The sequence below is a fragment of the Moschus berezovskii genome, chromosome 11 (assembly GCF_049115385.1).
Source record: "Moschus berezovskii isolate FMDL1 chromosome 11, NW_MosBer_1.0, whole genome shotgun sequence".
NCBI lineage: Eukaryota > Metazoa > Chordata > Mammalia > Artiodactyla > Moschidae > Moschus > Moschus berezovskii.
Genome location: NC_142470.1, coordinates 44,974,613 through 44,986,863, shown reverse-complemented (window position 1 = coordinate 44,986,863; position 12,251 = coordinate 44,974,613). Strand labels below are relative to the sequence as shown.

The following is a 12,251-nucleotide window of genomic DNA, read 5'->3' as shown; positions in this document are numbered from 1 at the left end:
AATTCAGGAATGGATAAAAGAGGTCAACGCAAAGGGAAATGGGTTCTAGTGCTGTGCTTCTTAGTCTGTGCCAGGTGCTTAAGAATAGACATTCTTCTTGATTAAACGCACTTCCTTATTCTTGAAAATTCTTTATTCATTGAAAGCCCTTTCTTAAATAACTTAAAATCAGAACTTTGTAGTAACACCTCACACAAGAGAAAGGGAAGAAAACAGCAGTGGAAAGAGGTGGGAGAGGTAATGGACTTGTTGGTTCTTCTATTGTGAAAACTGTTCAGATTTGTAGAGGGATAGAAGGAATGCAGATTGTTCTTTATTTGTTTTTGGTGCCATATCAAACGAACAGGAGGAATAAGGTTTGGAATATTTGTCACAACTCAAGTTTGAGTTTTGTGTTTGGGTTTCTTCGAATCTGTTCCTGAAGGTTGGACCTACTGTAGCTGGCAAAGATCACATGTAGTATTTTTTTTTAAGTATTTATTTATTTAGTATTAAATGTGAGGCTTTCAGTCTTTCTTTGCTAGGCTTGAAAGGGAGGATAGTAACGTGGGTTCTGTGCATTTTTGACCTTAAATCACATACTTTGATAGGCTATTGTTCAGCAGGATGAGTCTCTAAAGTTTGGTGTGGTGTTTTGTTTTTGTTTTTTTCTGTTTTCTGGATTTTCTCATGTCTCAAACAGCTCAGATTTTGTAGTTAAATTTAATTTTATCTCACTTTTGGCATTTGCCCAAAATATAAAGTAAGTTAAATGTTTCCGTCATTATTTGGAGGAATGTGACTATGCAGGCTGGCCTTCAGGATCTAACTTCAACAAAGCAGAGTCTTGTAGATGTTTTTGAGTCTAACAAAAAACTAATCTCTTTAAGAAGTGGTGCTGGGAAAACTGGTCAACCACCTGTAAAAGAATGAAACTAGAACACTCCCTAACACCATACACCAAAATAAACTCAAAATGGATTAAAGATCTAAATGTAAGACCAGAAACTATAAAACTCCTAGAGGAGAACATAGGCAAAGCACTCTCCGACATAAATTACAGCAGGATCCTCCAGGACCCACCTCCCAGAATATTGGAAATAAAAGCAAATATAAACAAATGGGACCTAATTAAAATCAAAAGCTTCTGCACAGCAAAGGGAACTATAAGCAAGGTGAAAAGACAGCCTTCAGAATGGGAGATAAGAATAGCAAATGAAGCAACTGACAATTAATCTCAAAAATATACAAGCAACTCCTGCAGCTCAATCCCAGAAAAATAAACAACCCAATCAAAAAATGGGCCAAAGAACTAAACAGACATTTCTCCAAAGAAGACATAAACATGGCTAACAAAACCATGAAAAGATGCTCAACATCACTCATAATCAGAGAAATGCCAATCAAAACCACAATGAGGTACCATTTCACGCCAGTCAGAATGGTTGCTATCCAAAAGTCTACAAGCAATAAATGCTGGAGAGGGTGTGGAGAAAAGGGAACCCTCTTACACTGTTGGTGGGAATGCAAACTAGTACAGGCACTATGGAGAACAGTGTGGAGATTCCTTAAAACCTGGAAATAGAATTGCCATATGACCCAGCAATCCCACTCCTGGGCATACACACTAGGGAAACCAGAATTGAAAGAGACACATGTACTCCAGTGTTCATTACAGCACTGTTTATAATAGCGAGGACATGGAAGCAACCTAGATGTCCATCAGCAGACGAATGGATAAGAAAGCTTTGGTACATATACACAATGGAGTATTACTCAGCAATTAAAAAGAATACATTTGAATCAGTTCTAATGAGGTGGATGAAACTGGAGCCTATTATACAGAGTGAAGTAAGCCAGAAAGAAAAACACCAATACAGTATACTAACGCATATATATGGAATTTAGAAAGATGGTAATGATAACCCTGTATGCGAGACAGCAAAAGAGACACAGATGTATAGAACAGTCTTTTGGACTCTGTGGGAGAGGGCGAGGGTGGGATGATTTGGGAGAATGGCATTGAAACATGTATATTATCATATGTAAAATGAATCACCAGTCCAGGTTCGATGCATGATACAGGATGCTCGGGGCTGGTGCACTGGGATGACCCAGAGGGATGATATGGGGAGGGAGGCGGGAGGGGGGTTCAGGATGGGGCACACATGTACACCTGGGGTGGATTCATGTCAAGTGTATGGCAAAACCAATACAATATTGTAAAGTAATTAGCTTCCAATTAAAATTTAAAAAAAAAAGAAAAAAATTGTTTTATAGTAACTTGATCTGTTTTAATCAGTCTGTGACATAGAATCAAATGATACGTGTGTTCTTTAGAGTTTTTATATTTAGTAGATTTTTCTTCCAAGTCACTTTTTATTTAATATGGGAGTTAGTGGGGTACTTAACCTGTGACAAACGTTAAATTACAGCTGAGTTAGCCAGAGGATAACATATATGGTTGATGTCACAATAACTCTAGTTTAAAATGCTCTGTAGGGGTTTTTAGTTACCTGTCACAGTGATAGTAGTGCTGAACCCTGAAGTGCATTGGACTTTAATCTCTTGAATACTGTGGACCCATTAGAAGACTGTTTTTTGATTGTTACAAATTGTAGTGCCTGAAAACATTCTTAAGATGATTGTCTTAGAGGAAAAAAAGGTTCTCCAAAGACAGAACAGAAAAAATTCTTTTAACAGAAAATAATTATGGTAGAAATATCTGTCTTTAGAAATGCTGCACTTTTTGTATTTTCCATCATTGGTTCAGTTTGAACGAACATGTATAGGTCAGAGGTCTTTGTGTATGCATTTTAAAATTGGTAAATTACTTCATCTTTCAAGCTTTAATTCATTTTTAATTTTAATTTGATTTTGTACAACATGTAGATGGTTACCTGTTCTCTGCATTTGTAAATATAGACAGTATCAATTTAATTCTGTAAGTAATTTTTATAATTATGTGACTCTATCCTATCCTTAAAACACTTAAACTCTTTATGTTCAAAAAAAGTTGTACTAGTGTGCTCATTCATATTATCATTTTTAATAGATTATAATCAAATTGCAAATTACTAGTTGAAACATATCTTTGTTTATGGAACATAACTGTGTGTGTTTCTTATGATGTTTCTTAGCTCACATGAACCACAGTTTGAGTCATTTTGGTAGTTTTACTGGCGTTCATAAACTTAGCCTTTAGAAAGAGCACAGTTAGAATATACTATTTTAGGATTAGATTGTGTGCTTTCACCAAATTCTTTTTTTTTTTTAAAGATTTTAACATGGTGGAAATTGTGTATAAACTTTTTTTGAAAGAGCTATGATAAATATCTCATTCGTTAACATTTTTCAGTATTTAGGAGAGGCTGTCTGCATTAAATCACCTCAGGAGTTAAATATTTACTAATTGTTAAAAGTAATGTAATTTCTGCTCTCAAAGCTATCTTTAAAATATTGATTATCTTGCCTTTAATTTTGTCTGTGTGTTTCCTTCTGCTCAGATAGCAGTGTTTTTAGCTATTGATATATGATTTTTCTAAATTAACCAACATTTTAGAACTGACTAGCTATCAATGAAATGTAGCTTCAAAACACATTTTTAAGACTGAGTTAGGTATTGAAGATGGGGGACGTGAACAATAATCTCTTCCTTAATTTATAAGAAGTAGACAGAATTTCTGTCTAGATAATGAAGTATGTAAAACAGCCTGTGTTAGTATCTTTCTTTCAAGGTACTTGGGTCTGGGTTGTTTCCTTTTTCTGTATTTTTCTATTTTTGTTTGTTTTCACCTAACAGACATTTCTGTCACCTTTAGTGAGATCCATCTGTTACAGAGGTGCCTGGCTATGCCAAAAGTCCTGATAGTCTTGTTCGACACAGATAGGCATAGAAGTTTAATTACGAGCTAGAAACAGGGAGGCGGTCCTGTGCCCTTCTTTTAAAATGAAAATTTTTATACCAGGCAAGTGGAGGCACTTTGGAATTGCCAGTATCTCTCAAGAGTTCTTCTTTAGGGAAGAATATAAACTGAAGTGACCCCCTTTCTAAAATGGAAAGGAATCCTTAAATTTTTCATCTGGCCTGGAGGAAGGAGTCTTTTGTTTCAGTTGCCAAACCCTTTAGCTCTCTTATGAGGCAGCAGTTCCATAAGGACATATTCCACACGATAAGCCCTTATTAATGTTACCAGTGGGACATTTCATGCAAAGATGGGCTCAATAAAGGACAGAAATGGTACGGACCTAACGGAAGCAGAAGATATTAAGAAGAGGTGGCAAGAATACACAGAAGAATTGTACAAAAAAGATCTTCACTACCCAGATAATCACGATGGTGTGATCACTCACCTAGAGCCAGACATCCTGGAATGTGAAGTCAAGTGGGCCTTAGGAAGCATCACTACGAACAAAGCTAGTGAAGGTGATGGAATTCCAATTGAGCTCTTTCAAATCCTTAAAGATGATGCTGTGAAAGTGCTGCACTCAATATGCCAGCACATTTGGAAAACTCAGCAGTGGCCACAGGACTGGAAAAGGTCAGTCTTCATTCCAATCCCTAAGAAAGGCAATGCCAAAGAATGCTCAGACTATTACACAGTTGCACTCATCTCACATGCTAGTAAAGTAATGCTCAAAATTCTCCAAGCTAGGCTTTAGCAGTACGTGAACCGTGAACTTCCAGATGTTCAAGCTGGATTTAGAAAAGGCAGAGGAACCAGAGATCAAATTGCCAACATCTGCTGGATCATCAAAAAGTGGTGAGAGAGTTCCAGGAAAACATGTTTCTGCTTTATTGACTATGCCAAAGCCTTTGACTGTGTGGATCACAATAAACTGTGGAAAATTCAAGAGATGGGAATACCAGACCACCTGACCTGCCTCTTGAGGAACCTGTATGCAGGTCAGGAAGCAACAGTTAGAACTGGACATGAAACAACAGACTGGTTCCAAATTGGGAAAGGAGTACGTCAAGGCTGTATATTATCACCCTGCTTATTTAACTTATATGCAGAGTACATCATGAGAAATGCTGGGCTGGAGGAAGCACAAGCTGGAATCAAGATTGCTGGGAGAAATATCAATAACCTCAGATATGCAGATAACACCACCCTTATGGTGGAAAGTGAAGAAGAGCTAAAGAGCCTTTTGATGAGAGTGGAAAAGTTGGCTTAAAGCTCAGCATTCAGAAAACTAAGATCATGGCATCTGGTCCCATAACTTCATGACAAATAGATTGGGAAACAGTGGAAACAGTGTCAGACTTTATTTTTGGGGGGCTCCAAAATCACTGCAGATGGTGATTGCAGTGATGAAATTAAAAAATGCTTACTTCTTGGATGGAAAGTTATGACCAACCTAGACAGCATATTAAAAAAAAGAGACATTAGTTTGCCAAGAAAGGTCAAGACTATGGTTTTTCCAGTGGTCATGTATGGATGTGAGAGTTGGACTATAAAGAAAGCTGAGCACCAAAGAACTGATGGTTTTGAACTGTGATGCTTGCGAAGACTCTCAAGAGTCCCTTGGACTGCAAGGAGATCCAACCAGTCCATCCTAAAGGAGATCAGTTCTGAGTGTTCATTGGAAGGACTGATGTTGAAGTTGAAACTCCAATTCTTTGGCCACCTGATGTGAAGAACTGACTCATTTGAGAAGACACTGATGGTGGGAAAGATTGAAGGTGGAAGAAGGGGACAACAGAGGATGAGATGATTCGATGGCATCACCAACTCAATGGACACGAGTTTGAGTAAACTCCGGGAGTTGGTGATGGACAGGGAGACCTTTTGTGCTGAAGTTCATGGGGTCACAAAGAGTTGGACAAGACTGAGTGACTGAACTGAACTGAATGTTATTCTGAATGTTCTCATTTGTCTCCAGCTTTGATGGCTAGGACAGAAACATTAATAGAAATGGAACAATTTAATATATGCTCAAATGAAGATTATACCTTTTTCTTTCACCTACTTCATCTTTTAGCATTTTAGATACATTCATAAAGCATATAGATATACTGGACAGTCAAATTTGAGCCAGTATGATTATCAGGTCATAAGTAGTTGACAATGCTAAAATCCTCCTGGAGGTTGATGGGACCAGAGAATTGAGCCCTTTTCATTTAACTGGCACACCAGAAATCAATTGGTTGTGGTTTACCAGCTGTTTGAATGGCTGTCAGTTCTCAGTTTGTGGTTTTTACATTTTTGTTTTAGATCTCAGCAAGGCAATGTCTCAGGATGGTGCTTCTCAGTTCCAAGAAGTCATTCGACAAGAACTAGAATTATCTGTGAAGAAGGAACTAGAAAAGATACTCACCACAGCACCATCACATGAATTTGAAGTAAGGACCCTACACTATGTTTTTGCTTTCATCCATCTACATGCTGAGTTGTTATTGCTACCACTGATCATCTAGCCTGAAATAATTACAGAATGTAATATTTTAAAAATTAAGATTGCTTAATAATTAAGGATTTGCAGTATTTGCTCAATATAAAACCATTATCTTTTTAATATTTTAAATTCCGGTGAGTTTCTAAAGTTAGAATCAGAACAAAGTTACAATTTATTTTTCTGTGTTTTGATATCATTTGGGTGGACAAAATGGATATAAGTGTTCAGTTAAAATTGTGAGAAATTAATTTATCAGCCTTATATCCTGGATGCCTTTTCCAAAGAGCCTATTCTAACAGAACTGGGCTACTCTGACAGCTATGATAGAGGTTTCCCAGAAAAGGCAAGTGTTTACTTTCCTACTTATAAATCAACAGATTATCCTTTTCATTTTCAAATTTAAATTTCTACTTAGCGTTTTGAGGTTAGCTGTTTTTTGTTCTTTCTTGTTCTTTTGGTGAAGATTAATTTGCACTTAAAGGAAGTAGGGAACCATATTGGTGAGTAAATGTCGAGAACCAGTTGGAATTCAAGTAGACCGAATGGTATTCAGATGACATGATACTGGTGGGAGATGGGGAGATTGCTTATATTCCGTTAAGTATGGTTCCTAGTAGCTTTCTTTCTCTAGTTTTAAATAGGAGTGTAAAAAAGTCTCTGCTGTACTGCATGTTTTAAAGCTCTAAGAATTTCTCTGAAAGGTATTTTAAATGTACAATATATGTCTGTTTTTATTAAATATTAAGCATTCCGTTAGCTATAACAATGACTTCTGTTCTCATAGCACACTAAAAAAGACCTTGATGGATTTCGGAAGCTATTTCACAGATTTTTGCAAGAAAAGGGACCTTCTGTGGACTGGGGAAAAATCCAGAGACCTCCGGAAGATTCGGTAAGTTTTAGATAAAATGTAGGAAAATGTAATTTAGAACACTGGTGTCACTTTTGGGGGTGGGGTAGTATAGGGTACCTATGGGAACCATCGCTTCAGACTTTGAAACTACAGAGATAGCCTTCTGCCACTTTCCTTTGTTAGATTCATCCATCCTTTCCTGCAGAGCATTTATGAAAGTCTAATCTCCCTATAACACTACCTCATAACTTAACATGATTTAGTACAAGGCAGTTCTTTTTTTCAGACACACGATTAAGAGCTTTATTACGTTCTCTTCCTTCTTTCTCCAACGCATCTAATTTGTCGTTGTCCTTAGGGTCATGTACAGACATGAAGTCAGCTACTCAGAGCTCTTCCCATGCTTTCAACCCATATTTCTAACTGTATTTCCCTTACCTGCTTTACTTGAACCAGCCCAGCATTCCCTTCACACACATAGGATTTCCCTGCTTCTAGTCTTTTGTGTATGTTGTTTCCTTGGAACACTATGGGCTCTTCACCTGTTAGTCCTACTCATTCTTTGAGGCTCAGTCTTAATGCCTCCACTTCTGTCATCAGCCCCCTTGAAGAAAGCTGCTCTGAAGAGATGTAGTACAATAGTCTCAGAGGTTCTACTCCTAGATCTACTGCTTTTGAGCTGTATATAAAATGAGAATAATATCAAGTGCTTTCTGTACTTTATAGGGTTGTTATGAGACTCTACTTGGAAACATATGGAAACATGTTAGACCATGAAACATTTTGCTGAGTTGGTGGTTATTTCTGTCATGCTGTGATACTTAGCTGGCCTAATCAGTAGTAGTGGTTTGTATGTGTGTGTTGTCTTCCTACTAGTCTTTGAGGCCAAAAGACCGTGTATCCTGAGGTGAATGATTGATTTAAACAAAGAGATTATTTCAGGGACAGATTAGGTTAACACATTGACTTTTCTTTCCTTTCCAGCAATTTTGATCACTACTGCTTGTGGCAGTTTTCACTAAAGGTAGAAAAGACATGATGGAGTGGAATAATTTGTATGTAGATAGTTTATCTGTTAGGTAATAAGAGATAATCTAATACTGGTTTAAAAACAGGTTTGTTTTGAGCAGGAGTTTGGTAAACTGTCTGAAGGCTATACCACTGCTTGTGTTGGTGAAGTTTGATTGGAATATAACTGCATGTGTTCATCTGTATAGCGTGTCCCAGCTGGCACAGTGGTAAAGAATCTGCCTGCCAATGCAAGAGACTCAGGTTTGTTTCCTGGGTCGAGAAGATCCCCAGGAGAAGGAAATGGCAACCCACTTCAATATTCCTGCCTGGAAAATTCCATGGGCAGAGGAGCCTGGAGGGCTACAGTTCATGGGTTTGCAAAAGATTCAGACATGACTCAGCATGCACACATTCTCTTGTATACCATATCTGGTGGATTAAGCTAATGAAGTCCTTCATATTTTTTCAAATGAGAAAATCTTAAATATAGTTTACTGGTAAAGAGTACCTCTTTAACATCTTTCAGTTATTAAACTTAAAAATTATGAATTATATACGCATGGTAAAAAAAGAGCAAAGCAAAAAAAAAAAAATCCCACCTAAGAGTTCACCTTGAGGAGTCTCTCATTTTTGATGTTAAAGTTAAAATTTCCCTTGTCTGTAGTGCTTGTCAATTACAGCATGCTTTTTTTTTTTATGGTCTTATATTGTAGTCTTTGATTTCCTTTGCTCTAGTAATGTATTGTGATTTATTTTTTTGTTTTTAAGTGGTAGAATTAATCATATTTTCTCCTGAAAAAATTCGAGCAATCTTTGGATAGGTTACATAATTTTAAAAAGGATCTAGTTGTAAATTCAGTCAGATTAAAAAAAAGAATGTTTGGGAGCAGGCCTAAAATTACAATAAAAAATTTAGACATGTATTTTTCCACTTTAAATACTTAATATTTTTGCTTGGAATTTATTCTTCGTTGTTATAGCCTCACTTTTCTGATTAATGACATACCTAGGGATAAAGGTGTGGTTTTATTCTAAATTCTTGCTGACTTGGAATTTTTTTTTTCTCCTTAGACAAACTTAACCTTTTGATGATAGAGCCTACCTTGAAGGAAGACCCCAAAATTTGTTACTTTCACTATACTTTATGATTCGAGATTCTGCTTTGCCAATAGAGAAATCTGCCTTTGTATATTTTAAGAGATTATGATACATAGTAGGAAGGAAGCAAGTAGAGGAGTCAGAACCACCTAGGGCCTTTTCCAGTTCAGCACCACCATTCCAAACACCGTGCCATCAATAGCTCCTTTCAGGAGGCTATGCCCCTGCAGTGAACATGGTTGATACAGAAAAAAAAAGAATAGAGAATAGAATTCTGGGTATAATATGATTTTATGAAATATTTTCTCTTTTTGTTTATAAAAATGTAAATCGCCATTAAAAATATGTCTTTATTTATAAAGCCTAGATTTTAAAAAAGAAATGCTTACAATCCCATATGCCTGTGTTTACAGTTTTGAAATGCAGAGGGAAAAAACAAGTTTGCTCTTTTAACTATGTCATAAATATCTTGAGGGTACAAGTGTGTCTTATATACTCTGTATGTTAACTACCAGCTTTCACAAATAATTCTGAGAATAGAAATTGTAGGTTAATATTCATTCACTTTGATTCCCCTATACTCCTCCAGCTCCATCCCTTTTCCCCTCCCCTCCTTCTCCCCAAGCTTTTTTTCTCTCTGCTCATAGAGTTTATATAGAGATCAGTTTTCCTTAGCATTATATAGTATACACAAGTTTTTATTTTTTAAATGCAGATAATATTTTACCTTCTTAACTAAAAAGAAATTATTGTGGGAGAATAGCCATTTAGAGTGACATTTCTCATGTCATGCTTGCAACAAAGGTGTGCACAAAAACATTGTTACAACAGAGGATCTGTATTTTTAAGTAGAGTTGGCCACCTTGTTTTGTAAATAATGTTTTATCAGAACACAACCACACTTAACTCTTTACATATTGTCTGTGGCTATTACGATGCTGTAATACTTCAATGGCAGAATTAAATACTTGTGATCAAGACCATACAGCTTACAAAACCCAAAATACTTCCTTTATGACTCTTTATGGAAAAAGTTTGTTGACCCCATTTTAGTGTATTTATTTTTAGAAGATCTTCAGTAGTTTTCCTTAGTTCTTTGGTCCCAGAAAACTGACCTCAAATGCCTTTCTCCCATCCAAGTACTAACTAGGCCCAACCCTGCTTGTCTTCCAAGATCAGATGAGATCCAGCACATTTGGGAATAGACTCAAATGCCTTTCTCAATTCAGATGATAACATTATAGATAAGACTACTTTTTGGAGCTACCCCGCTCCCAGGGTTAGGGCGGTGGCCGAGAGGAGCTGTACCACGTTCAGGAGGCGGTGGCTGCTTGGGCACCGGAGGGCCGAGAGGAGCTGATCCACATTCGGGGCAGGAGGGGCGGCCTTGAGGAGACACCCCTCGTCCAAGGTAAGGTACAGCGGCTGCACCTTGCTGGAGCAGCTGTGAAGAGATACTCCACGACCAAGTGGAATATAAGAATCCAGTGTTCTGGGGAGGAAGGAACAAGATGGCGGAGGGATAAGACGGTGAGAACACTTTCTCCCCTACAAATTCATCAAAAGAACTTTTGAACGTGGAGTAAAGTCCACAAAACAACTTCTGAATACTGGCAGAGGACATCAGGCTCCCAGAAAAGCAGCCCATTGTCTTCTAAAGGAGAGAGAAGAAATCCAGCTCCACCCACCAGAACACCGACACATGCTTCCCTAACCAGGGAACCCGGACAAGTCACCCGTCCAACCCCACACACAGCTAAGAAACTACATAATAAAGAGAACTCCACGAACTGCAAGAAGAGGGAAAGGCCACCCCAAGCAAAGCAATATAAGCAAGATGAAGAGGCAGAGAAATACCCAGCAAGTAAAGGAACTAGATAATTGCCCACCAACACAAACAAAAGAAGGAGATATAGGGAATTTACCTGATAAAGAATTTCAAATTTTGATGGTGAAAATGATTCAAAATCTTGAAAGCAAAATGGAGTTACAGATAAATAACCTGGAGAAAAGGATTGAGAAGATGGAAGAAAGATTTAATAAGGACTTAGAAGAAATAAAAAAGAGTCAATATACAATGAATAATGCCATAGATGAGATCAGAAACACTCTGGAGGGAACAAACAGTAGAATAACAGAGGCAGAAGACAGGATAAGCGAACTAGAAGATAGAATTGTAGAAATAAATGAAACAGAGAGGAAAAAAGAAAAACGAATTAAATGAGGACAATATTAGAGACCTCTGGGACAATGTTAAACGCTCCAACATTCGAATCATAGGAGTCCCAGAAGAAGAAGACAAAAAGAAAGACCATGAGAGAATACTTGAGGAGATAATAGTTGAAAACTTCCCTGAAATGGGGAAAGAAATAATCACCCAAGTCCAAGAAACCCAGAGAGTCCCCAACAGGATAAACCCAAGGCGAAATACTCCAAGACACATATTAATCAAATTAACAAAGATCAAACACAAAGAACAAATATTAAAAGCAGCAAGGGAAAAGCAGCAAATAACACATAAGGGGATTCCCATAAGGATAACAGCTGATCTTTCAACAGAAACTCTTCAGGCCAGAAGGGAGTGGCAAGACATACTTAAAGTGATGAAAGAAAATACCCTACAGCCCAGATTACTATACCCAGCAAGGATCTCATTCAAATATGAAGGAGAAATCAAAAGCTTTACAGACAAGCAAAAGCTGAGGGAATTCAGCATCACCAAACCAGCTCTCCAACAAATGCTAAAGGATCTTCTCTAGACAGGAAACACAGAAAGAGTGTATAAACTTGAACCCAAAGCAATAAAGAAAATGGCTACGGGATCGTACTTATCAATAATTACCTTAAACGTAAATGGGTTGAAATTTTCAAAAAGGCTAGGAAACAATTCTCATAGCCATCAATAGTTCAG

General features: G+C 37.3%; 1 protein-coding gene across 3 annotated transcripts in view; it reads left to right on the top strand.

Moving 5' to 3' along the window:
• Positions 1-12,251, top strand: part of UGP2 (UDP-glucose pyrophosphorylase 2) — a 62,007-nt gene that overhangs the window by 18,080 nt on the left and 31,676 nt on the right. For all 3 annotated transcript variants that reach the window (XM_055401032.2, XM_055401031.2, XM_055401033.2), the window contains exons 2-3: positions 6,198-6,325; positions 7,163-7,270. In XM_055401032.2, coding sequence (XP_055257007.1) covers positions 6,212-6,325; positions 7,163-7,270 — 222 coding nt within the window. In that variant the 5' untranslated portion in view covers positions 6,198-6,211. The remainder of the gene's footprint in view (positions 1-6,197; positions 6,326-7,162; positions 7,271-12,251) is intronic.